This window comes from Panulirus ornatus, chromosome 48 (assembly GCF_036320965.1).
Source record: "Panulirus ornatus isolate Po-2019 chromosome 48, ASM3632096v1, whole genome shotgun sequence".
Taxonomy (NCBI): domain Eukaryota; kingdom Metazoa; phylum Arthropoda; class Malacostraca; order Decapoda; family Palinuridae; genus Panulirus; species Panulirus ornatus.
The window spans coordinates 28,509,133-28,537,040 of record NC_092271.1 but is presented as its reverse complement, the minus strand read 5'-3'; the positions used below and the strand labels follow the sequence as shown (position 1 = coordinate 28,537,040).

The following is a 27,908-nucleotide window of genomic DNA, read 5'->3' as shown; positions in this document are numbered from 1 at the left end:
CGCGCATGCGGGGAGAGGGGGTTGTCATTTCATGTGTGGAGGGGTGGCGATGGGAATGAATAAAGGCAGCAAGTATTATGTACGTATATATGTATATATATTTATATATATATATATATATATATATATATATATATATATATATATATATATATATTTTTTTTTTTTTTTTTTTTTTTTCATACTATTCGCTATTTCCCGCGATAGCGAGGTAGCGTTAAGAACAGGGTGGTGAGAGTAAGTGAGCTTGGGAAGGAGACTTGTGTGAGGAAGTACCAGGAGAGACTGAGTACAGAATGGAAAAAGGTGAGAACAATGGAAGTAAGGGGAGTGGGGGAGGAATGGGATGTATTTAGGGAATCAGTGATGGATTGCGCAAAAGATGCTTGTGGCATGAGAAGAGTGGGAGGTGGGTTGATTAGAAAGGGTAGTGAGTGGTGGGATGAAGAAGTAAGAGTATTAGTGAAAGAGAAGAGAGAGGCATTTGGACGATTTTTGCAGGGAAAAAATGAAATTGAGTGGGAGATGTATAAAAGAAAGAGACGGGAGGTCAAGAGAAAGGTGCAAGAGGTGAAAAAAAGGGCAAATGAGAGTTGGGGTGAGAGAGTATCATTAAATTTTAGGGAGAATAAAAAGATGTTCTGGAAGGAGGTAAATAAAGTGCGTAAGACAAGGGAGCAAATGGGAACTTCAGTGAAGGGCGCAAATGGGGAGGTGATAACAAGTAGTGGTGATGTGAGAAGGAGATGGAGTGAGTATTTTGAAGGTTTGTTGAATGTGTTTGATGATAGAGTGGCAGATATAGGGTGTTTTGGTCGAGGTGGTGTGCAAAGTGAGAGGGTTAGGGAAGATGATTTGGTAAACAGAGAAGAGGTAGTGAAGGCTTTGCGGAAGATGAAAGCCGACAAGGCAGCAGGTTTGGATGGTATTGCAGTGGAATTTATTAAAAAAGGGGGTGACTGTATTGTTGACTGGTTGGTAAGGTTATTTAATGTATGTATGACTCATGGTGAGGTGCCTGAGGATTGGCGGAATGCGTGCATAGTGCCATTGTACAAAGGCAAAGGGGATAAGAGTGAGTGTTCAAATTACAGAGGTATAAGTTTGTTGAGTATTCCTGGTAAATTATATGGGAGGATATTGATTGAGAGGGTGAAGGCATGTACAGAGCATCAGATTGGGGAAGAGCAGTGTGGTTTCAGAAGTGGTAGAGGATGTGTGGATCAGGTGTTTGCTTTGAAGAATGTATGTGAGAAATACTTAGAAAAGCAAATGGATTTGTATGTAGCATTTATGGATCTGGAGAAGGCATATGATAGAGTTGATAGAGATGCTCTGTGGAAGGTATTAAGAATATATGGTGTGGGAGGCAAGTTGTTAGAAGCAGTGAAAAGTTTTTATCGAGGATGTAAGGCATGTGTACGTGTAGGAAGAGACGAAAGTGATTGGTTCTCAGTGAATGTAGGTTTGCGGCAGGGGTGTGTGATGTCTCCATGGTTGTTTAATTTGTTTATGGATGGGGTTGTTAGGGAGGTGAATGCAAGAGTTTTGGAAAGAGGGGCAAGTATGAAGTCTGTTGGGGATGAGAGAGCTTGGGAAGTGAGTCAGTTGTTGTTCGCTGATGATACAGCGCTGGTGGCTGATTCATGTGAGAAACTGCAGAAGCTGGTGACTGAGTTTGGTAAAGTGTGTGAAAGAAGAAAGTTAAGAGTAAATGTGAATAAGAGCAAGGTTATTAGGTACAGTAGGGTTGAGGGTCAAGTCAATTGGGAGGTGAGTTTGAATGGAGAAAAACTGGAGGAAGTGAAGTGTTTTAGATATCTGGGAGTGGATCTGGCAGCGGATGGAACCATGGAAGCGGAAGTGGATCATAGGGTGGGGGAGGGGGCGAAAATTCTGGGAGCCTTGAAGAATGTGTGGAAGTCGAGAACATTATCTCGGAAAGCAAAAATGGGTATGTTTGAAGGAATAGTGGTTCCAACAATGTTGTATGGTTGCGAGACGTGGGCTATGGATAGAGTTGTGCGCAGGAGTATGGATGTGCTGGAAATGAGATGTTTGAGGACAATATGTGGTGTGAGGTGGTTTGATCGAGTAAGTAACGTAAGGGTAAGAGAGATGTGTGGAAATAAAAAGAGAGTGGTTGAGAGAGCAGAAGAGGGTGTTTTGAAATGGTTCGGGCACATGGAGAGAATGAGTGAGGAAAGATTGACCAAGAGAATATATGTGTCGGAGGTGGAGGGAACGAGGAGAAGAGGGAGACCAAATTGGAGGTGGAAAGATGGAGTGAAAAAGATTTTGTGTGATCGGGGCCTGAACATGCAGGAGGGTGAAAGGAGGGCAAGGAATAGAGTGAATTGGAGCGATGTGGTATACCGGGGTTGACGTGCTGTCAGTGGATTGAATCAAGGCATGTGAAGCGTCTGGGGTAAACCATGGAAAGCTGTGTAGGTATGTGTATTTGCGTGTGTGGACGTATGTATATACATGTGTATGGGGGTGGGTTGGGCCATTCTTTCGTCTGTTTCCTTGCGCTACCTCGCAAACGCGGGAGACAGCGACAAAGTATAAAAAAAAAAAAATGAATGATATATATATATATATATATATATATATATATATATATATATATATATATATATATATATATATATATATATATATATTCTTTTTTCAAACTATTCGCCATTTCCCGCATTAGCGAGGTAGCGTTAAGAACAGAGGACTGGGCCTTTGAGCGAATACCCTCACCTGGCCCAATTCTCTGTTCCATCTTTTGGAAAATTAAGAAAAAACGAGATGGGAGGATTTCCAGCCCCCCGCTCCCTTCCCTTTTAGTCGCATTCTACGACACGCAGGGAATACGTGGGAAGTATTCTTTCTCCCCTATCCCCAGGGAATATATATATATATATATATATATATATATATATATATATATATATATATATATATATATATATAAACGCTATTGAGAGTTTTCTTTATGTGGCAGTGGTGACAACGAACCTGTGGTTTACAGATGTTGATGGTGTGTGGTAACGGTATAGGCCACAAACCTCTCTGATGACAAGATTCTTGCATAAACCTCAATTTATACATCATAACAGAACCTTATAACGATCTCGGGATAAAATCATTAACTCTCTTAATGATGTCATTGATCTGTTGTGGTAAGCCTTCCAACTTTTCATGACGTCAGCTACCCATAATGATGACGTTTTTGAACCTACCATTAAAATTCTCATTTTGCATTATCGACATCTTGGATTGGGTTTTTGGAATATGTTAAAATCTTCGAACGGTCATAACGTCTTAATCTAGGATTAAACCTCATCCGCCAATAAAGTAATTCTATGACGTCATCAAGTGCTAGCTCAGACGCCATCAGTGACGTCACTATAAAGCAAGACGAAAATGAGTTGGCGGTGACCCAGGCGCTCTTTAAATGTCAATAACTGGACGATGCCGATGGTGATTGGGTATGTGCAAGCACATAGATTGCCATGGCAAAGTGACGTAGTGCTCGAGGCCATCCTATCACATCCACCCAAGGAGCAATAAAAAATGTTGATGCCATATAGTGTCTGGTGACTGGCTGGTAGAAACACGCGGGAAAGAAGTTGCCAGTTCGAGACATTATGGTCTTCTACTCTGTATGTGAGCGTTTCTTGGCATGCATGCGTTTGTGTGTATCATTATACTTAGCAGTTTTTACGATGTGGTTAGTATGTCAAAGTAGTTTTTACGTGACGTCACATACTCAAATATTTCCTTTTACATTGACTTTTTCAAAAATCCACTATGACATTTATACTAGGTTGTCTCAACTTAATTTTGTAAATAACGTACTTTTGGAGTATTTTCTTTGTTGATTTCATTGTCTTTATATGAAACTGGCATGACTTTATGTATCATTTTCTGGTGATGTTAATTTGTCCAAAGATTAGCCACTGCTGTGAAAATGTGGTTCGTTAGATATCAAGCCGATTTGAGTTTATTTTTATTACGTATTTGTATTCTTAGCTGTATTCTAATTTTGTGCTTACGCAAAGAACCTTCTTTTGATAGACGCCAGAACCCGGCCAGGTCTTGGCAGAGGAGGGACATATATCAAGTATATAATCATACTTGTTCTACATCATTACATTCATCAAAGCTTGGTAATGTATTATTAGCCATCTTATTCGGGCAGACGAACACTCTCCCTCATAACTAGACCTTATTACCTCCCACAGGAGTTATGATTAGTCATGTTACCTCTCATCAGCTGACTACCGCCCGTTGTGTTCAGTGGGTGACGTCCTTCTTGGTACTTATTAAAAGGATGGTGTCCAACGACTTAGTTCCTTGATGATTTCGTTCCACATGGCCTAGTCAACTGTATCTCGCTTTAATGTGTTCCTGAGTGTTCGGCAGAGGTGACGCAGAATTCTTTTCACAGTATATCAAAGTGTAGACTTTCGTTACATTAGACTAAGCTCTGATCACGGTATTTTAAAGCATAACTAGCTCAGATCACCGGTACTTTAGAGCCTAGCCGTGATAACAGCTACTGTAGAGCCTAGCCATTATGGTTGGTGGCACCTAATTGTCTGGTGCAAATACAATTCAGCCTTGCCAGCACTACAGGTCATCCCGGTATTGACAATGATATGTCCACTGTTATTGGTCACATTTTACTGGAACTGGTTTCGTTTCCCTAAACAGCGTAAGTAGCAAGGATGGCAGCATTCTTGTCATACGTTCTTCCCAAGCCCCAGTCACTTGACCGTGTATTTCCAACCCGTTATTCATAAATAACTAATGGATCTCTGAGCCTAAAATTCTACCATGACCACGAATTCTTACAATCTTCCATTGATCGCTTCCTTCACTTGTGAAAGGTCTTCCACTACCGCTACAACAGAGCCTATTTGTACCCTTTTAGCCGCTGGAGATACCGAGGTGACAGGCTGTCCTGACGGGCGTATGAACTGAGAGGATTTGAAGCTTACTGTCAGGATTTCTATCGTGATTACTGTACTTTTTATTTTTTTTTATGTTTATTGTATTATTGTTTAAGTGTTCGACAGATATCCGGCAAATTCTCTATTTCATGATGAGTGTATTTTCCTTATTGCTATTGTAGGTGATAGTGTTTTTCTGTGAAATTGCATAAGGTCACAGCCCTTTATATGCCACTCAGAATGGGTACTGGCGATAACCATCACTTTAACACCTTTGTATCACTTTCCCCCGTAGCAATTTTGCTCCTCGTGTTGTAAAGCCTTACAGATCTTAGTTATGATCGGTTGTAGCTCAACTCTGCACACTCGTTTCCAGTACATACAATTTAGCCAGTGAATCATGTCTCGTCTGAATCCCAACATTTTCTTGGAAGGCGTTAAGTGGATGGGGGACAGGTCATTTAAAGTCTAAGAACCGCGCCTGTTACTGAAATTCCTCTCAGAGCATTATCTCCATTCCCTCATTTGTTATCTCATGCAAGTGATCTGCCGACACGTGTTATCCTATCTTTGTCATGCAGTTGATTAAATTTAAAGGATAATTAGCGTGATAATTGTAATATAACCCAAGCATGTTGGTGAGCTTGGCAACCAACCTCCCTCCCGAGCCGTCTCCCAACTGGAGTCGTCTCCGTTTTCTGTGCGGGATTCCCCGTGTATATCATAATTGTTAAACACACAACACGACGCACTCACACAACCTCCCTCGCCCACCCTTCACCCACACTATTAGTCGTACAGAGTCATCTCATGTTGTAACCCTTCCACGGTAACCCCTCTCCAATATTGTCATTCCCACACATACATATGGATACTTCCCCTTCGTATTCAGTTACCCACACACAAACTTTTAACATTCACCCCATGCACATTCAGCCTTCCCACGCCTAGTTTCTCTCACACAGTCGCTTCTTTGACAACGCCACCGCACCAACAATAATTCACCTCCCACATACATGATAACCCCACTCCACATATAATCACTATCAAATCTCCAATGCCACCATCATTCCATGCGTAATTACCTCTCCCCCACACGATAACCGTGCCCAGCAATCACCCTACCACACGAACACCTCCCCACGTATTCAAGGCGCGGCGGGGGCTGGGGGCGGACAGGGAGGGGAGGCATCAACTTCACTACATAATTAATTCACTGACGTTGTGCGACGCTAATTCATCCTTCATTTTCTCTCAACACTTTGCATATCTGACCAGCTGTCATTCATCTCCTCTGAAATATATTCATCAGGTATTAAGAGAAAATAAACCAAGCCAGTTAGACAATTGATTCACGTATGCACAAAGTTCTGTTACCACGTGCAGAACCAGCCACTAATAAGCTGGCGGCACGCGCGCTCTTTGATGCGCCTCACTAGTATCGAAGCTCTAAATATTTGTTTGCCATTAGATTTTCAATCATGAACTTCAGAATAGTTAAACATCTGTTAGGACCAGTGATATACATGTAACGGTATGCCATACTCGAGCTCTACCTTAGAACTGATAAGTGTCGTCGTGAATCACCTACCTTGTAACCTTTATTGTTACACACCAAGATTGTCACCTGAAGCCCTTCTTATACAGTAAAGAGTAGGTGACGACCGTGTTTTTGGACTAGAAGGACTGGCACATAGTTTCCACGTGCGTCTTGACTTTGGAGTCGTGGTGGTGGCCAGTGACGTCATAAGTGCGTCATCAGACCATTGACAGCTTGTCGTCCGCCTCCACCAATCACGACCCACTTGTCTTTCCATCAAAGAAAACGGAGCAACCACTTAAATACAGCCGATTTTAGCTATTGTTTTAATTGATACACCCATTCAGGTAATTAGTACTAATAAATACCAAACAACAATACTAAATGAGGTACCCAAGAAGCTTACTTGTTCTGATAAACGATGATATGCGTTAATACATGGATCGCAACAGTGTTTAGACTCCTGATCATTTTTTTTTGTGGCTCGCCTCAACCCCGGGATCTGCGCGGCAGCCATTTTGTTATGTCTCCGCTCTTTGTTGTGTGTGAGTGATGTCGTGAAATATTTGTGATTTATCGCGGATACACTCCGTCTAGCAGTGGTTTATATTGACGATAAGAAATTAGATATTACAGCGATTATATTGGAAATCTAAGGATGTGTTTACTTGAATATTAAAGTGGATAAATAGAACAAGAAGTGCAGCTGGCTGTGTCGCCTGTGAGTGGACGGGTAAGCTTGTGGTATCCTGGTTCGTTGGGCTTATTTTGGGGCTCTACATGGGATGTCGGTGACCCTCTTGCTTGATTATATGCACCAACTTGGGTGAAGTTATCAATCTGATAGCTTAGTGTGGTAATGAAATTTAAATTTGTACTCGAAAATAGAACAAGATAATGGGGAAGGTACAAGCCTCAATGAAAAATGGCGTCGCGCTTTGAGGTTTTAGACTGATTTCTAGCGGGCGCGTCACCATTGGCTTGACACAATATTCCTTTAACCTACCATACCAGTTTGTACGTTATATTTTTCCGTAATTTTGTTGTATAGTGCTCGGGAAGTGGCGGAGAGCTTCTACTGACTCAAGATGCTCGAGCACTTCTGAAATAACTATAATTGCATTGCTTGTCTCACGCTCTTCTGTAGGCCAAAGGTAACTGGATATTGGAGGAGAAATTCAGAAAATAATTTTACATAAGCGGAAATCCGCCTCTCAGGACATTTCCCTCATCGATTTGAAGCCAAACTGGCCCAGTGTCGGCCAACTGTTGGTGGCGGGAATGTTTCGCGCGCTCTGCATTGGCGCGCTTTCATAAAATTTCCATCGTAAACATGGTCTCCCCTACATTTGGTTTCCTGTCCAACCGTTCCGAATGGAGAGAACATAAGTCGGGTTTAAGGTTCTGTGACGTATTTTGGGCTCCCGTGGCTAAGCTCTATGGACACGTTGGGACCTGAGACGAGATGAAACATTGTTGGATCAAGGACGAAATTATTTGACATACTTACTAACCCTTTCCTTCTTGAAAACAAAGATATTGTAGGGTATTTCCTGGTGCTTGTGAAGTAGAACAACAGCCCATACTTCTTCCAGAGTCCTGGTGATGAACCAGTCCCCTTTCTGCTCTGGTAATCCCGTTATTCCGTAAAACCCGACGCGAAAATAGAGAAGTTGTCAACTGATGGGGACATTTGGTTGTTAGCATTTGTTGGCGCGAAATTCAAGTCAGCTGTGAAGTGTCCTGCGCTAACCCAACGTTCGCTACACCAACCGGAAGGGAAACTCATAATTGATTGTATTCATGTATATAAAAAGTAATGTATTGTAACGTATCTTACTGTTGTCAGCTTGTGTGGCTCGGTTGTTTATCAGATGAAGGGTGAAGATAGAGCTTATTCCGTGATAAATGTAGATAACGCTCTAATTATAGAACACGTTTCACTTAATGATGTGATGGAGCTAAGTCGAGAGGTTTAAGAAAGGAGACTAGGATGGTGTTTGCTTTTCTGTCAGTGAGACATGCGGACATCACTCTAGGTTTAGGGTTTGCTTTTTTGCAGACTTGTGGGAACTCCAGTATAACCAGGTTTAATTGTGAAATTAAAAGTTTTCACGGTATTTCGTTTAGAAATATAATTTTAGTTTTGTAATTTCTAGTACAAATGTGAATATAAAAACAGCTGTCGTAAGGCAACATTTGACAAGATGTTGCATGTGGATTATAGAAACAGTCCCTGGTTTGGTACATGCCAAAATATACGTTGTTTTGATAGTGATTATTGTTCGAAGTGTACATAACAGGCCAGTTGAGTGTAAAAGGTAATTAATTTTTAGTGGCAGAACCTTTCCGGCTACTTTCAGATATGGGAAAACTGCCAAACAGGACGTGTTTGTGGGTGCTTCCTTCGCACTTCCGGCTTGGGGGGTCTGTCCGCTTGCCGCCACCGATTCGAACACGGCGGGCGAGTTACTCTCCACGCTCCATGACAGAGCTTTCGGACGTTGACAGGTCACGTGACTTTGTGTCATGTTTAAACGGCTTTTAATTTCGCGGAATATGGACAGCACATCAAGATCTGCGTTTCAGTTTGTTTAGGTATGGTTTTAGTTCTCTTACATGGTGAAGATGGACTCATTGGTAGTTCTAAGGATCGTATTTCATGTTATGAGTCGAGAAATCTGAGCCAAGGAATTTTTTGCCAGTCACGAATTGGTTTGTTTACCAACACTGGCGTTAGAGAGCTATAGAATAGTGTGACGGTAAGTTGGGAAACTGATCAGATTCCTGATACGTGGGTTAGCATCCTGTGAGGCGATTATGCTATATAGAGACTATAGACATGTGTGGTGGTTGGCAATGGGAAGCGAGGGAGTTTTTGTGTCAAGACGGAGGAGGAATTCAATTTTCGTCACATTATTGCCGTACATGCTGCAGCAGTTCATGGACCCAACGGATTTGGGTATATGGAGTTGATAAAGGTATAGGTGATAACAGTTGCCGTCTGTTACATTTACGTAGTTCACGGGCTTTCAGATCTGAAAGCCTGTATAAGAGTTACATTGTAGGGAAACTTCGTATGCATAATCAGAATATGGAAAGGATATGAAAAGGCACAACAATGCATTCCAGATTTTCATTGTAAAAGATGTTTTAACACCGTCGTTGAAGCTGCGCTTGTGTTAGTATTGACACTGGCCTAATGATAACTGCTTACGTCCACTTTCATGTTGCGAGATCGCCATATTGCAAAAGTTGTGATAAAATGTTTGCTGTAACTTTTAACAGAAAATGCATTTTATCACGGTGTTACTTTTATGTAGGATTTTGAGGATTCTTGTTACCTGCTTTTAAGCTATTTTTTTTCATCGATCATTTGTTACGCGTGCGAGTGCTGCTTTTAGGCATTTACAGCCATCATACTCTGGCTGGTCCCTCACACTGCTTTCAATAGTTTAGACACCATAAATTTCGAGGTTTCATCTCAGTCGCTCAGTTTGGTGTGAGATCAAACTATGCTGTTTATCTTATAGGTTGGACTAAATTGGTTTGATTATGCAAGTCTGCTTTGTTTACAGACCTGGTGATTGACATGTTGCTTTGGAAGAACTTACTTTGATATTTTATAGATGATTTTCGGTCTTTCATTATTAAGTTGCATTTTCACTTTCATTATTAAGTTGCAGGTAATGTAGTTAAAACGTGCGAGGTTTCAGATTTGTGTTTAGCATTACAATGATTTTCTATAGATTGTATCTTTTCAGAGGAATTAGCTCTAATGTTCATCCCTGTTTAATAACAGGGCATTAATTCCATATCTTTCTAATGTTCATCCTTGTTCATCATAACAGGGCATTAATTCCACATACATCTTCAAAATTGTTGATTAGTTCAGTTTTGAAATTACTTTATAAACTGGTAAATATGGCCCTTATGATTGGTGTACTGATATTCATTATTTGTTTAGGGCCTGGTAGGCCCCTGTTTGCTTAATTTGACTACTGATATCCATCATTTGTGTAGGGCCTGGTAACCACTTTATTAAGTTCTGGGGAAGTGATAACAAAATTTAATTAGTGGGAACGTATTTTATAACATTGTGCATGCGCAGTTGTCGATGAACCTAGATTCTGGTTAGTGTTTTGGCTAAATCTTTTTATGTTTATGATAAAAGGAAGATATCTGATGTGGATTTGCTGTTTTTTTTATAGTGCATATTGAAATGGTCCTAAACCAGTTATGGAATGTTTTAAAAAATGTAAATCATAAACTTAAGAGGTTGACTCTTTCTTTAGGTTTTTCGATGATTTTTCTATGATTACAGACTTTTAATAGATAAAGCACTTAAGCCGCAAATCAAGCTATAAAATCCACATAGAAAGAGATCCATTTTTCACTCTGAATCGAAGTTCATATGCATATGAGAGCTGAGTAAATTCACCTTCATTTGGTGTACAGCCAGGTAAATTTTTTAAGAGAAAACAATAAGATAACAAAGCTTTATATGGTAAGAAACACAAGCTTATGGGAAAAATATCAAGAAACAAAGAATGAAGTAAATTGTTTGAACATTTCTATTGAGAATTTTATTACTGTAATTCATTTTAAGGTGTAGGGTATAATTTTTGTCTTGTCATCTACCTGCCATCTTCAGACAAGTACCATTGAATTTACATCAGTGAAAGGAAGCTCAATTGTCTTGTATAATTGGATCATTAGGTTTTATTGAGGTACCATATAACAAAAATCACCCCCCCTCCCAAAAAAAATATTTGTCTGGTCATATGCAGAATTCATACTGTTGCAGAAATTTCAGGTGGATACCTAGCTTGTAGATATGAATATCTAATTTGAAAAGGACAGGATTTAAGTGTTTGTGTGTTCTTTGCATCAACTTACATATCATTGGTGTTACAATTTTTGAAAAAGTTTTATAATATCACAAACTGTGTTTATTCTGCTCAAATATCACATATAGAGTGTATTAAATTGACAGAATAAAGTACACCCTTGCTTGCTGCAGTGGACAGTAGATGTGGTATAGTATTAAGTGGGTCTCCATTAGCATTGGTAGGTTGCATAATATGGGTGGGTGTAAAAGGAAATAGCTGGTTTGGTTGTCATTGGAATGTTAAGGAAATGGCTGCACTGCAACAGTGTTAACATTATGAATTAAGTGATTTTGGAGGTTTTTGTTACTAGTGATGGTATTTTTTATCTTATGTAGATATTATGTACTTGCAGGAAAATATTTTTATTATTTTTTTTGTGGAATGATGTTTTAAATTGATGGTGTCTAATTACTGTTCCATAATGGTATTATAGCTTTGTAGTATGTTGGGGAACTAGAGGCATTGAGTTTTATTTATTGTTAAATTATCTTTTAGTAGACTGATTTGTTAAATAGAAAAACTTTTTTCTTATCAGCATGAACTGTCAATTCTTGTAATTTGTATTATCATTGCTAAAATAGTGCATTTTTGTCATTGGAACTAAGACTGGGAGCATTTCTTTTAACATTCTTGTGTTGCTGTCACTGGAGTTCATAAAAATGAGTTTTTGATTTTCATATTAGATTTGAGTTACCATACAGTATTGCTGTTTGAGAGCTTCATAGCAGTTGTGAAATTGAATTGTCTTATTCTAAGGAAAACCTGCAGGCATATGATAGCTGAAGTTATTATCACATGGGGGGACAGAAGACTGAGTTTGTTGTTAATTGGAGCACTGATGTATATACCCCCAAACCAACCCTGCTGTTCAACCTCACCTAGTGGATCACCTAGTGGATGGTCATTAAATGGGCATTTTGCTTTAGCTGGGGTGTGTAATTAACTATTTGTACTGTACATGGAGGGAGTTTTATGCTAATAGGGCCCCATATCTTGAACATTGTGTACTATCATACTTTGTGAATTTATGTATGCTGTCTGCAAAAGAATATTGCCATGGCATATATGTACATGGTTAAGAGACATGGCATCATGAGTCAAAACTCTCTGTCCATAACTCACAGACACTGAAGTAATAGAAAATAGTAACCCAACCGGGTGAATAATGCATTGAGGGGGACAAATTTTGATATATGAATAAGGCATTGATAAGAATTTTACTTTTGATACATCATTCTTAACTGTTCTTACTTGAAAATTGTTGCTTGTACTACACTATATAAATTTTAGAAAGCCTGAGTTTACAGTACAGCATTTGTTATGAAAAATCTCTGTGCATGAAAGCATGCAATATGTTTTAGGAATAAGATGATAGAAATTGTAATTATGATTTGTTGTCCTTGGAAGAAAACTTTAGTTAGAACAAACTTTAGTTAGAACAAACTTTTATCTACTCCATTGACAGACAGCAACTACTGAAGGATTCAGCTTTACATTATTGCCATACTGTATTTAAGCACAGCTCCCAGTGCTAGTTGCTCTGAGCTGTGTAAAAGAAAAATTGTGTGAGTATGATATGAGTTACTGTACAACAGACTAAAACAAAAAAGATTATTTTTACAAAGAACTTTTCAGATATAAAGTCGCAGTGTCACAGCCAGTCCTTCATTAAAGCTACAGTAACTTCAGTACTCAATCCTTGAGGAACATGAATAGCTTTGCTTCATCTGTCCTCAAGTGTAGTGCCAGACCAGAAGTGCTTCCTGAACCAGGTTAAAAGCAACTAGCAAGAACTTGGGAATGGAATAACTCATTGACTTCTGTGCTCTGAAGCATCGACCACATGCATGCTGTACATTTAATGGAAAAAGCTTTCATAGATTTAGTAATGATACAGATATAGTGATCATCCAGACATGACCTCTGATAGTAAAAAAGAAATTGTGTACCATGCTGTATTTTTGTAGTTGAATATCTCTACTTAGTAGCAATACCATAAGATGGCAGAGGTACTGATGAAGACTTAACTGAGAACAGTTATTTATTATTATTACCATATTATACAAGCCCAGGCCCCTCTTTTATAGGGCTCATGCAACTTTGAGGTTGCTTTTAATGCAGGAGCAAGTAAATGATGGTCCCATATGGAGTGACAAGGTCTTAGAGAAGATGGTACTCCTTTCCAACTATTGATATATCCTAGCTTAAGGTAATTTCTTGACTGTGGTCTAACCATTTGCAGGTAGAGTTCAGTAACACTCTTAGAAACCTGTAGATGAAGATGATGCCAGCGTTTTATGTCATACTACAGAAAGTTTTAATGCATGTGCATTATACCACAGTGAGTCTCATATCATTAGTTTACACTGGCATGCTCTGCACATTTAAACTTGTTTTAAGCACTTTGCCATGTCTTAGCATGGCTTACACTTGGCAGTTGCATATTAGTTGTCTTCCTCATCATGCTAACAATGAAGCATTTAAAAGAAAACTACTCCATTATCCTTTGCTGTGACTAATTTGAATATCAGAGGTCATGTAGGGATATCTCTCAGTGTATTATCCCTATTTTTTTTTCCAGATTTTTTGGCACTTAAATTGATACATCATTTTACACTTATGAAATGTATTTTGCCATTTTTTTTCTTAGATATCCAGTGCCCATTACCCAAAAATGAAATACTGAAAAATGAAGTTAACAAAGCACTATAAGATGGAGAGGCTGTAACTTTGCCTTTCAAGGCTGGTCACCTGTTTGCCAAGTCACAGGTATAGAGAGTCTCATTTTCTCCAACAGCCGTTGAGTTGAAACAAAACATTGATAAATGGCGACAGTCTTTGGTACAAGATCCCGAATTGTAAGGGAACCAGCTTTGTAGAGTGAAATATTTTTTGAGGTATTACTGAAGACAAGCATTAAAAAGATTGGAGATTCCTTAATTTGGCAGCATCTAGTTTGGTATCTAGGTGATTTTTTTGGGGGGGGGAGGATTGTTGTTGTTGGGTAGAGAATTAGCCAAATTTAAGTGTCAGGTACCATTTCTATCTTAAATGTTTTTGTCAGTGGAGATTTTTTACATATATTTGAATTACGTATATGGAGTGTCTTGGCCATCCATATGTTATAGGATCTACTGACTTTGTGAACAGCATTTTTATGAATATTGAGTTAATTATACGTATATATCTTCTTATTAGGATATATTAGAAAGTTTTCAGTGAACTGAAAACATCTTACAGTTTTAATTCCATGTTTATCCTGACACTTCATGTATGAGAATCTTTACTGTGGGACTATATATAGCATCAAATATCCTAAGTTGAATTTACCTACATTGTTAACTTGGTAAATTTCTATAATAAACATCCTTTTTTATGATTTTGGAATGAAGGCTCTCCTCTTGGTAAACCTCTGCAAGTAGTATTGATAATTTTGTGGACTTTATTCCTATAGGTTAATTACATCATGCACTTGAATTTCAGTATAGTTGCTTTGAATGCTTTGGTGCTCTTGACATTTTTCTGATGGATTGCTCTTTGCTGATTTGTAATTTTCACTTTGCTGCTCTACATTTCAGTCTTCTATTTTTTCAACTAGCCCCTTGATAATTTGATGCACACACCATCATGATTTAGTCATATTTTGTTTTGTCTTACATAGTTCATAGATGCTTAATATGAACTGAATTTAATGTCCTTAGTGGATTGGTAGTTATCTCTCTGCTGCATTTTGTCCCATTCATGGTATCCACGTTCTATGCTAGGGTTTTAAAGTTTTTGCAGAAATATTTTTTTGTATGTATTCACTGAACATAGCAACTCTTATTTTACAGGTGGTGTATACAGGATGTGGTGTTTTTTGTATACAGTTTATAGTATTTGAATTTTACTTTGTTATAGTTTATTGAACAGTAGAACCTTTTTCTTATGAGACTGATTACATATAGTCTGTAAGCTCATTTATGCATTACCTCCTCATAGTGAGATGTAAGCAATCTACTACAATTCCAGTGGATTTCTTATTTATTCATTTTCTTGTCATTTGGTGAGTTGGTTGCTGTATGGTATACTGATTCACGCTTCCACATTTGCTCTCAAAATATTGTAGCACAGGTTCGGTAATCTTTTATGCCACCTTATCTCAGCTGTCTTAATGCTTTATTTGTTCACTCTGCATTTGTTCATATCTTTTTGTTTACTTTTTTCACCCTGTATCCCTACACAGGTTTTCTTTAACAACCTCCCATATACCATATGTGTTAAATTGCAGTACCATCATAACAGGTCATTATTTGTACTGTTTTTCACCTTATATGATTGTCATCTACATTCTTTACTGTTTCTTATCTTCCTACATAGGTCATTTGTACAGTTGTCCTCACTTTGTGTGTAGTTTAATGACAATGTAATTAGATTAATTTTTTAATTTTTAGGAGTGGTAAACAGTGGGAAGTACTGCAGTAACTGGTGGCTTTAAAGGTAGTCGGCAAGTTAGCAGTATTTAGAAATCATACAATATCTGGTGGGTCTTTTGGGAAGGGGCGTGGTGTCAGTATGTAGAGAAGATATGTTTCCGTAACTGGCAGTTGTGGAGAGAGGAGGCATGGTGGCAGTATGTAGGGATGATACTATAGTAAATGGTGGTTCATTATGTGGGAGATATGGTGGCAATCTATACAGGATTTACTATTGTAACTTTTAACTCTGTAGGGAGGAGGCATGGTGACAGTATATAAAGATACTACAGGAAGTGGTGGTTCAGTAGGAAGGAGGCATGGTGGAAGTATATATAGAGAAAAGGCATAATTACATGACACAGAAGAGGTGTTGTGGTATTTTATTGGGACATGAAGTTTTAGGAGGAAGAGTGATTTAATTTTTAGGTGTGCAGTGTGGCATCATTTTGGGAAATGGTATTGCAACATTTTATTGTGAGGATTTGTTATGTTAGAACCCCTGGAGGATTAATGAAGGTTTTCTTTTACTGTATAGGTGATACATTGGCACATTATGTTGAAGGGAAACTAGCAATGGAATGGGGGAGGCAGCTTGGCATTGTATAGGAGATGGAGACTTAGTGGCTTTGTGTAAGTAGTTGAAGGTTATGGTGGTGCTTTGCATGGAGAAGGATTGATGGGACTACATAAGAAGGGAGTAGGGAAGCAGTTGGTGTAGAGGGGGAATGGCAGCTTGCAGGAAATAAAGTAGCACAAAATAGGAATATGGCATAGTAGCATTTTGTAATAGGAGTTGTTGTGGCACTTTATGGTGAAGAGATTTAACTTATGTAAAGAAGCTGTGGTAATGTACAAGATGTGGAAATGCCGAATAGCAAGAAGAAATACATATGCTGTTTGAAGGTGGCATTGTGTAGGAAATATGCTATTAGGTTGGACAACCTTCTGCCATGCATCCCTGTACTTAGTATCCACTGAAGTGTAGTGTTTTTGATCCATCTTGGGTAGAAGCCCATCGAGACCAGTGCGCATTGGGCCTGGGCGTTGCAATGCGCAGGATATTCTCAGCCATGTTTGGATTTGGTGTGTCGTGATCTTATGCTGGGGCCGCGTCACGCCCAGGTCTCTTGTTTTATTAATAGATGTGCTGCTGTGGAACCTTACTTAAAAAAATAAATTTTTTGTGACCTTTAGGATATTTTTTCAGCTCATTTCAGTTTGATTGTAAATAATTATACAACATTGTAGAGGTGTATTGCATTGCATTCTAAAAGTGGCCTGTATACCATTGATTTTCAAGTGAATATCTTTTGTTTTTGAAGTACAGTATTTATCATTGCACAAGGAAAATATTGTATTTTAATATGCCCATCAGAATCTAGAGCTTTATATTGTGTTTGAATGAACTGGCTAATCTATAGTGTTTTAAATTATCCACAAGTTTATTGTAAATATTTAAAGCTTATCCTTTAGTATTTACTTTGTGCTAAGTTATATAACCGTTTGATGATATTCATTTCATATTATGTAGGATCTTATCTAAAAGAACTACAATACACATTCTGTCCTTCCCAGGCTCTGAGGCAGCTCTGGCTCCCGTGTTCTAATTTTAGTCAATCCTCCCTCTTATATAAAAAAAAGGTGCTTTCTGTTAAGAATGGGCAAAGATCCTTATATTGTTTGTAGCTGTATCTTATGTATGTAAGTGTTTTCAGTTAACACAGTTGCTTAAGAATATATACAATACGGTGCTTTCTGTTAAGAATGGGCAAAGATCCTTCTGCTGTTTGTAGCTGTACCTTATGAATGTAAGTGTCTTCAGTTAACATAGTTGCTGAAAGATTCATGTTACATAATAAGCTTATCAAGATATAAGGACTTAACATTTTGGAAGTATTAGTTATGGGAAAAAGCCAATAGCAGCTGCATTTAGAATGATTTGTTTGTTATTGTACATATACGTAACACTTAGCGTAGTAGAGATTAGCAAAATTATTTATTAAGGAGGAGTAAGTGACAGGTGACTTTTAGAAATCACCATGCTTATCAAGTTCTCCACTTTGGTAGATCAGTGCTGTTGCTAAATTAAAGCTGGCTTGTTGCTAAGGTGATATATTTCAACTCTACATCACCTCTGTAAGCACTAGAATGGCTGACTGTTTAACTGGGCTACCACTTTGGAAAGTATGTACTTACCTTTACACTGCCCTGTCATTTTGTGCTCTTAGATTTATAGCTGATTGCTGTGGTAGGTAGTATTGTAGAGCCATGAAGTCTAAGGAGTTGGAAGTAACAACATAAGATGCTTAATTATCAAAATGATAAAGTTACAAGACCAGTGTCTTTGTTGTAGAGTGAAGGTTTGATTTTGAGGTTCTGGTTTCTGGTGGAACAAGGCATGTTTGATCATGTAGTGCCGTGCCTATTAATGTTAGCCACATTGCATTTTGGGGTTGCGGCATAGTCTGGTGCCAAGTGCGCATCTCACTCTCTTGTGATTGGTTCTCACAAGATTTACCGTTGCCAGTTACTTATATTATTGTAGTATCACGAGATTGGTTGAACTTAAAAAAATCCACCTTAGACGTTGATGTCTCTCTGATACTTTTAAAACGTATTAATGGCTAACATCATCTAGCTGTGGTCTAGAGTTGAGAGAGTGGTGCTAGATGCTTCTATTTTTTGGCCTAAAAGTTACTATCAGACAGTGAATATGAATCTGTTATGTTATTGTACCATGTGTATATAAGTAATAGAAAAATTGGGAAATGGTAATGGTGATGAGGTTTGATGCAACGTCACAAAACATGGACGCATCACATTGTGTGTGTTTGTGTGTGTGTGTGTGAGAGAGAGAGAGAGAGAGAGAGAGAGAGAGAGAGAGAGAGTGAGCTGCAGTCGAGGCCGGGTCATTTCAGGCTCTTGCCAGACAGCGCGCAGTCTTGCCAAGTTGTTTGTTATCAACATCATGGCAGCTTTTCTCTAGTAGATCCTGTGGTGTGATTAACCCAGGCTTCTAGACCATAGCAAGGGTGTTAAAAGTATTGCAAACTTACTGAACATATATTTAGTGTTGTAAAGAGAAGACAAAGATTGTTTGAAAGTAACTGTTTATTGTCTAGTGAGTATTGGGGAACACATCTGAAAAGTTTTCAGCTTGTTAAGAAGTGACAGTTGAATAGTAAATGTGGTAAATTACAAGACTATAGTCATCATAGCATAGTGACAGTGGTGCACAGTACCTACCTACTGGGCACTTGTTCAAAAGTACTTGGGAGTTTTCAGGTAAGTTTTTCTTAGCTCAAAGGTTGGATGTGTGCCATGTATGGCCCTTCTTATTTGTGTTGTGGTGAGAAGTGTTAACGATTATTTTGTTGTACTTTATTTCAGCTCTGCCAGTGTCATATATTAGTCTGTGATCCCAGCCATGCTTCACTCCCTGGTTTAAAAATACCATCTGGATTTCTTACCCTTCTGGCATGTTGCCTAAGACACATTAGGATGAATTTGTTCTTTGACAGTTAATGTATTAGAGCTATAAGTATTTTTACATTGATGTTAGTGGTGCCACTTATTATTAAAAGGCTACTATTTTTAAGCCTTTTGAAATTATATCATGTATATATAATCTTATAAGCTTGGGTTATTATGTAGGAAAATACTCTCGTGTATTGTGGGTAGATTTTGAAACCTGACTTTGTTGGTCCTTTGAACTTGTTCTTATAAGTATAGTCATCGTGAAATAGCCATCCTCTAATAAGTTTTTCAAATTTTCAGTTGCATGAATAAGTTTAGAATATTTTATTTTTTAGCATTTGATTAGGATATAGTGTTAAGTGGTTAGAGTTATGTTTTGTTTCTAAAGAGAAATTTTACTTTCCCATTTCAGTTTTAATGATGTGAGAGTGAACCACAATGGGTCCTAAAGACCGGGACCGTGGTGGAGGAGGTGGGGGTGGTGGAGGTGGTGGAGGGGGTGGTGGTGTTAGTGCTGGCAGCAGCAGTAGCAGCACCACCACGGTAAGCTCGGAAGAGTGGCTCCAGCGCCTCCTTACGTCCATAGCTAAGATCAAGTCTCAGAAGCAGCGGCCAAACTTAGAGCGCATCACCCAAACCATGAGGCAGCTCTTTACTGTGCCGCCAGATTTAGTGGTTACCAACCTCCAGGCACAGGTGAGACCCTCCATAATTTGTAGTTGTTGGTCAGAATAACTTTACCTCTCAGTAATGATGGAATTATATTTATAGTCATATTATTTATGTTATTTACATTAATACTTTGGATATGCTGTCATAAATTTTGGAATTTGTGTATTTGTTTTATATGTTTTGAATATATACCTTAATTTTGTATCTTGAAAATTTTGGGTGACACAGGGAACCTTTATGTTATCAAACTTGAGTTTATTTTCAATTTTGAACACACACTTTACATGATTTCTGCATATGAAATTTACTTTTGTATTCTGAGCCAGAGCTATAGTTTTTAATGCACATAATTTGGTGTTTTTGCAACAAATAGATTAAGATAATTTTCTGCTTCATATGGTGAAAGTAATGTACTTTACACTGGACAGCAAGGTGCCCTGAACCAAGAGCATACCCTTTTATAATTCCTTAATTCCTTGATCAGTTTTAGATCCATGTTCCTTCAAGCTGATTTATGTTCAAAAGATTCCCTCTTGATAATTTGTTGTACATTTCTTTGATAATGTAAAATTGAAGGCAGATTCCTGTCAGTAGCCATAGCACCTAAAAGTCCCAACAATCTAAGACAATGAAAATTTGGAATAGATAAGGACCTCTCTCCTTATTAAAATGACCCCACACAGTTTGTGCCTGAATCAATCCATATTCTTTTGTGACTATCCTCAAGACTAAGTAGATTATCATTGCATTTTCTCTCATCATTTGTTCAAACCCTATTTCATGTTCGTGTTTTATTTTGTAAATTGACCTATGCTTTGACTCTGCAGTCTGTTGCCATCTTTATTTTCTGTAATGTTTTCAAAGAAGCTATAATACCATGTAGTATACCTGACTGGGGTACAGAGTGAGGCATTCTTCACCTTTTCAAAAATCTTATTAAGAATGAGATCTTTCATCTGTAGCTCAAGTTGTTGTGGTTTTTAGTCTTAATTATTTAATTAGACTAAAATCAAGCCGATGCTTGATTTTAGTCTATGCTGTGTATATGCTTTTGCATATACATAGGGCACATTGTTATTTGTCCATTTATATCATTGTAAGTTATTGTTAGCTGCACCACTTTTTATATCATTACATTCATAACTATCTCCTATGCTTCATTTTAAGAACTTACTTTTAAGTTCTAGAGATAGTTATGGCTCAGCTTTTAGGATTTGAGGACATTTACAGTTTAGAGAGATAGGTAATATTGTGTACCATAGCATTGGAAGTTTCACTCAGAATCCTTTTAATGATGAATGTGTAAGAATATCTTGATTCTGTTGATGTATATGAATTGTGAAAATACGTGAAATTGCAAATATATATTTTTTGATAATGTTGGTTGCTTGTAGTACCACCCATTTAGAATATACTTTTTTTTAAGGGGAATTCATCAAAAGTACTTTTACTCATTGCTATTAATATTTTAGAAAGGAATTAATTGAAAAATCAGAATGAAGGTATGGTAAATTTCATTCATATTGTTTCACAAATGCTTCATTCTTGAGGTGCATTTTGTGTATCGAAAAATATTTAGAAGTCACTTGGACTTTCTAGATTGGATTTTGGATGGCCCTAAGCAGACATATCCTTTTGGAGAAGGTACCAACAACTGCTATACTGGATTTTGAGAAAAGATAGATTAAAAGCAGTTGAGAACGGATAGTATTGCCGTGTAGTTACAGTGGGTTATTAGGTGAGGCGATGACCTTTTAGGTTTTTAGATATGCAGAATATACCTACTCAGCAGCAGTTCATCATGAAATAAATGGCTGTTCAGTCATTACAGTTTATGACATCATGTTTGACTTGAGGTACTTTGTTTCATTATTATTTCTTATGAACTGAACCTTGAAATTTAAACGCTTATTTGTTTTTTAAGAGGTTGAAAGATCTTGTGAATTGCATGTTTACAATTTTCTCTGGTTGTACAAGAGAATTCAAGGTAGGATTCATACCCAAGGATTATACATTGGTAAAAATGCATTACCATCAGCCTAGACCCTGTGTGTAGGATGAAACTTGTGAACATAGGAATGAAATACCCCTCTAGGGTTATGAGTGAATGACTAGAATTTGTCTCCAAAGAACACCAAGGTTGATATGGCAGTTTTATTGGTGACAGTGATTCAGGTATGAAGAATATATCTGAAGAGGTAATTTTTTTATTTTTCTTAGCAATTTGACATGGCACAGGCAGAATGTCCCTCAGGTAAGGCCATCTTGGAGAAAAAAAAAAGATATGGAAAGATCGTAATCAGGGCTCCAGGTGTTATGTTGACCTGACTTCTAAAGGAAGAAAGGTTATGTGAAAAGGAAAAAACAAAAGGAAGAAGAGACTTCCATTGCATATCTGTTCAAGGGAAGATGGCATGTTTACAGCCAGTCCTTCAGTGGCTAGTCTCCACACAGAAATTGTGAGAAACAACAGTCACACGTGTGCCGTGGGTGTGCAGACCTTGGGGATGGGGACGCATGTAGGTAGCTTATTAGAACAATGGCTAAAACAACACAAATTTGTTTGAAAATAATCAGGTTGGTCATATAGTATGATTTGTTATGAGGAAGTCAGCCATAAAGATCATTGCATGTGAAAGAATCACTTAGGTTTATAGGACTTAATATAAATGATAGTAATGATTTGGCCTTGCAGATGATTATCCTGACTACAGTTATGTAATGGAAGCTAATAATTTATCCTCATAGCTGCTGTTAGGATATGGTATGATACTGTCATAACAGTATTTAGGTTATGAACACACCAATTGTCTTTGTAGCCATAGTCAGCTATGAGGACTGATTAGTTATCATCTTGGCAGTAGTTAGTTCCACGGGCCAATCATTATCTTAATAGTTGTACTTTAAGTAATGAGGGCTGATGTTTATCTTGGCAAAAGGAGTCTGGTTAACATGATATGATTATGAGGCATAATATATGCAACAGCAACATTCTTGTTGTGAGAGTAGAATCTTGTGAAGATCGTGAATTTATGAGGGTAATTGATGTGCTTACCAGATGTTGCACATGTGTCTATGGCCGGAAAAATGACCTAAGCAGCCATTTAGTTTGCTCTAAGTGATGGTGTGGAGACATTATTTTGTCCCAATTAGAATGAGAGCCTTGATATAATAATTTAGTATACATTTGTATCTCACCATCCACTCATTTACATTTACATTCTTGTCTGTAGTGGTGTACCTTAAAGTGACTTGATATATAAAAAGAATAATACATAGGACTCTCCCCTCCCAAGTAGATAATGAAAGGCGGTTATTGATCATAGAGTTCATATGTCATGGTCTCTATAGAGTTGATACAGTTGGATGATTTTTTTTATAATTTATTATTTATTATTATTGCGGGAGACAGCGACAAAGCAAAAAAAAAAAAAAATTATTATTATTGTTATTATTATTGATAATTTTGTTCAAATTGTTTTCTTTGCTTCATTTGTCCAGTGCATATGTAAATAACATCTGACCATTTTTGTTTGAAATGTTACTTGCAGACATAGGTAATGCCACCTTGTATTTGTTTCCTTCAGTTTTAGCCATTTTATTATCATTATTAGCCACAGCAGCTGCTGCCTACCACTCTTTCTATAGTTTGTTGTTACCATTCTTCACTGTGGATGATAACACCTGAACACCAAAGATAGGATGGGGAGGTAACCTGCATTTGCATGCATGTTCGAGGTTATAGAGATGGTAGTTGGTATGCCAATAACTTGTGAGAACTTGTACATGACCAAACTGCTGTTAGGACATCACCTGACATGCTTGGTTGGGTTTTTAAGATAGATAAGTTTACTTACGACGAAGGAGGTAGAAGTTAGTAAGAATTGTTGATGTATCTGTCAGTTGTTAGGTTGTGAGTATTGATTATTGAATTAAGTAGTCAGCTTGAGGTTATGAGGAAAGATGGTTGAACTCGCAGCTGTGAGATTATATGGACGTCATTGACAGGGGAACTGTGAAGTTATGGGGACAGGTAGTTGAAAGCTATGAGTTTATGAGGACAGATGGTTGACACGACAGCTATGAGTATGTAGGATGAATGGTGGAGATGACAGCGTTCTGGCCATAAGGATAGATAGTATACAGCAGTAACAAGGTTACAGAGGCAGGTAGTGGACATAAGCAAATAGCTTGATTGATGATTCACATAACAGCATTTGAGATTATGGAGGTGGATGTTGGACATGGCAGTTATGAGGACAGATTATTAGAGGTAAGGATACTTCATTGACGTCATTTGTGGAGGTATTGCAACAGTGATAGTTCTTGATGGTGTGTATTTTAGTGTGTGGTAACAGGTTGTACCTGCTGATGCTGTATGTAATGCGACTTTATGTGTGTATAGAGGGGATAGGGCGTGGGGGGGTTAGCATGGTGTTTTTGTGTGTAATAAGATTTTACATGGTGTTCTTCTGTATAGTGGGAGTGGTACATGTGAATGTGTATATAGTAGGGGGCTATACATGATAGTGGTGTGTATAGTAGGGGTAGTATTATTGTTGTTTCTTTAGTAGGATTGGCATATGATGGTGTCCAGCAGGGATGGTAGATGATCGTCATGTGTATGGTAGGGGTGGTACCACATGGTGGTGGTTGTGCACAGTACGGGTGGTTCATGGAGGTGTCCAGCAGGGATGGTCCCACTTGGTGGTGGTGTGTACAACAGGTATGTACAACACGTGGAGGGAGCGAAGGACACGGGGTGTGTGGAAAGATCGAAGGGTACGGGGTATGTGAAAGGAGGGGTTATCCACATGGTAGGAGGGACGGCACTTACTGGAACTGGTGGGCACGGAGGCACGTGGAGGGTGAGGGTTAGGCACGGGGGTACGACGTGGAAGGGGAACGGTCACACGGAGGAAGGTCACGTGGTTAGGTGTTTACACTAGGTTGGGTTGGGGGCAGCTGGTGGTGGTTGTGGCGGCACCACCCGCCAGGGGTGCTTGACCTACGCTCCCCGCGGCCCAGGCACGACAGGAGGGGCTTTAATTGGAGGGTCAGGCATCGGGTAGGGAGGGAGGGAGGGAAGGTGTGAGTGGGTGGTGGGGCGGGGCGGATGACGCAACAAGTGAGCCGGCCGGACCGCCGGATGTGGACCAGCAGTGGTGGCAGGGCCGGGATGGGCACGAGCACTGAGCTGATGCTGGGGGATTGGGGAGTGGAGAGACGTGGAGGGTGGTAATTAGGGCAGTGTGCTTAGAGCAGCTGGGTGGCAGGAAGGTGGGGAGGATGTGGAAACTGGCTGAGGATGGTGGAGATCAGTTTGGAATGCGTATAGTGGAGGGACGGTTGACATTGTGTGTGTGTGTGGGGGGGGGGGGGAGTTGGGAAGGTTAGTGGTAGACAGACTGGTCAGGGTGGTGATAGAACAGTTAATGGAAGGACGCATATAGGTATTAGAGGGACGGTTGTGGTTGGGGAAGGTTTTGCAGAGACTTGTGTTGGAGTTGGTAGTAGAGGGATGGAACAGGGGAAGTGGTGGGGAGGTGTTGGTGGGACATGTGTGGGTAGGGCAGTTGTTGGAGGTACCGATGTGCGTAGGGTATGGTGTAGAGGGACGGGTGTTGGTGGGACAGGTGGTTATGAGACGGGTCTAGTTTGTGATGATCGTGGGATAGGTGTGGGTGGCGTAAGTTGTCATGGGACGGTTGTAGGTGGGGACTGTTTTAGGTGGGGTAAGTTTTGCAGAGACGAATGTCGGTGGGAGAGTTGTGGAGGGTGATGTAGTTGGGGCAGGTTTTAGAGTGGGAGAGGTAGTGGATGGACGGTTGTGGTGGAGGGATGGGTGTGGGTGGGGGAGATGGTGGGGAAAGGATGGGTGTGGGTCCGAGCCAAGGTCGGGCAGGTCCTCCCTGGGGCGACGTCATCAACAAAGGACTCAAGTGTTGTGTTTCCTCCCTCCCCCTCAGGTGGATGCGGGCGCTATCCTCTACATCGAGAACAAAGGGATAGAGTCGTACGCCGACCCCAAGAACCCGCCCCTTCGGACGGGTCGGGTGAGCGTTCGCACGCCCACGGCCAGCTCGCGGGCGGCCGACCTTGTGGGCAAGGTGGTGCGGGCGGTGCGGGAGCTGGGTCCCGAGGGTGGTACGCTCAAGGAGATCACCTCCAACCTGCAGAGCCATGCCTCCGCCCTGGACGACCCCCAGATGCCAACCCTGGTGCGCCACGCCATCAAGCGAGCCCTCCAACGGGGCTTCCTGGCCCAAACCGGGAAGGTCTTCACGCTCGGCACCCTCGCTAAGCACCGCAAGTCTGCCGGTAGACCGCCAGCCGCGAAAAAATTACTGGCTGGCGGCGACGAGGACGACGATGACGACCTGGGCATCCAGATTCGTGACCGTCCTCAGAACGCCAGCGACTCCCACCTCCAGGTGAGTACCCTCCTGCCACACTTATTGTTGACGTACTACGTACTCTGTAGAACCTTGGTTGTATACCTCCGGCTGGTTACCATGAGTCCTTCACGACAACATGACAACCCTTGGGTTTGACGGCTGACCCACCTTATGTCGGGCCATCTTACCCAAGGGTCATACCATTGTGCTCAGGGGCTTTAGGGCTGATTGTAGCCAGCCAGCAACAACCTATCACATAACCCGTGTGGGAGGTATAGTAGTTGTAGTATGGTGACGGTAAGTACTGTGTAAAAAGATGTGTAATTGTCCGTCATGGAGCGATCACCAGGGCTGTGTTGCCGCGCCGCGCCTCCCACACAACCTGCCGTGGGTTGACGTGTCACGCCACCTGGACTCTCACATGTGCCGTTGCTGCTGCAGGTTTACGTCGAAGAAAATTGATGTATCATTGAATTGATGAATGCAGTGTATCAGATCGTGTGTGTGTGTGTTTGCTGACGTATTATTCTAGGCCGTGAAGGTTCCGTGCGGTGAGGTGGTGGGACCGGGACGGTGTGGTTAGGTTGGCCTCTAGTGGTCTCGTGCTGGTGCTTCCTCAGAGTAGTGAATGTCACTGTGCTTGACCTCTGACCATTTGGTGTAAACTGCTCAGACAGTGTCTGCGCACACATTCTTTGAATGACAGTCGGTTGACTTTATTTTGAACTTCATGTTATGATTGATAAACTTAAAGTGTTGCTACCATTATTAACTACTGGTTCCTCCATTTCCTTCCATACCAGACTCCTCCTTAACTTGATTTCTCTTCCTCCTCTGCCATGCATTAGAAACACAAGAGTAGTGAATGATTCTGGACGTTTTTGGTATCATCGATAATGGAATAGCAGATGCTGAGGTCAAAGCAACTAACTATATATAGCAATCTGTGATCGAGTGTAATACCTCGTAGAGATTTTATAAGAATAAGAAATGATCATGTTGAATGGCAGTGGCTAACAGTTTGGAACTTAGAGGCCCAAAAGAATAAGAAACTACTGATGATAAAGAAAGGTGCAACATTTTGAGACTTGTTGATGACTGAGGACTGGTTATACGGTCGGTCACTGGGTAGCGTTAGGGAGAGGGAACGCCCTCACCTGCACATCGTGGAACATACATTAGCCAAAACTGTAGGAGTCTCGGTCAAATATGAATTATGTAATAATACTGGAAAAAATATAAGTATTTTTTTCATTCTTCGACTATGTTTATACATATAGGCTCATGAATTTCTCAAATGAAGCATAAGAATATGAATATGATAATATTGATATTTAAAGTATCTTTTTCTTTCTGAAAAGTGGCAAATAACCATATGTAAGATTGCATATCTTAACATGTTCCTCATCATCTATCCTCTTCCTCCATATTAACAAAGTATAAAATCTTTACTGAAGGCATGACGTAGCACCTACACTCCTCTGCTATAACTTCATTTTTTTTCCTGGGAATGACTGAACTGT

General features: G+C 39.7%; 1 protein-coding gene across 5 annotated transcripts in view; it reads left to right on the top strand.

Moving 5' to 3' along the window:
* The first annotated feature begins 7,003 nt into the window (after positions 1–7,003).
* The window catches only part of LOC139763917 (uncharacterized), a 197,696-nt gene continuing 176,791 nt past the window's right edge, over positions 7,004–27,908 (top strand). For all 5 annotated transcript variants that reach the window (XM_071690358.1, XM_071690357.1, XM_071690355.1 and 2 more), the window contains exons 1-3: positions 7,004–7,222; positions 19,728–20,011; positions 25,957–26,421. In XM_071690358.1, the coding sequence (XP_071546459.1) occupies positions 19,754–20,011; positions 25,957–26,421 (723 nt within the window). In that variant the 5' untranslated portion in view covers positions 7,004–7,222; positions 19,728–19,753. The remainder of the gene's footprint in view (positions 7,223–19,727; positions 20,012–25,956; positions 26,422–27,908) is intronic.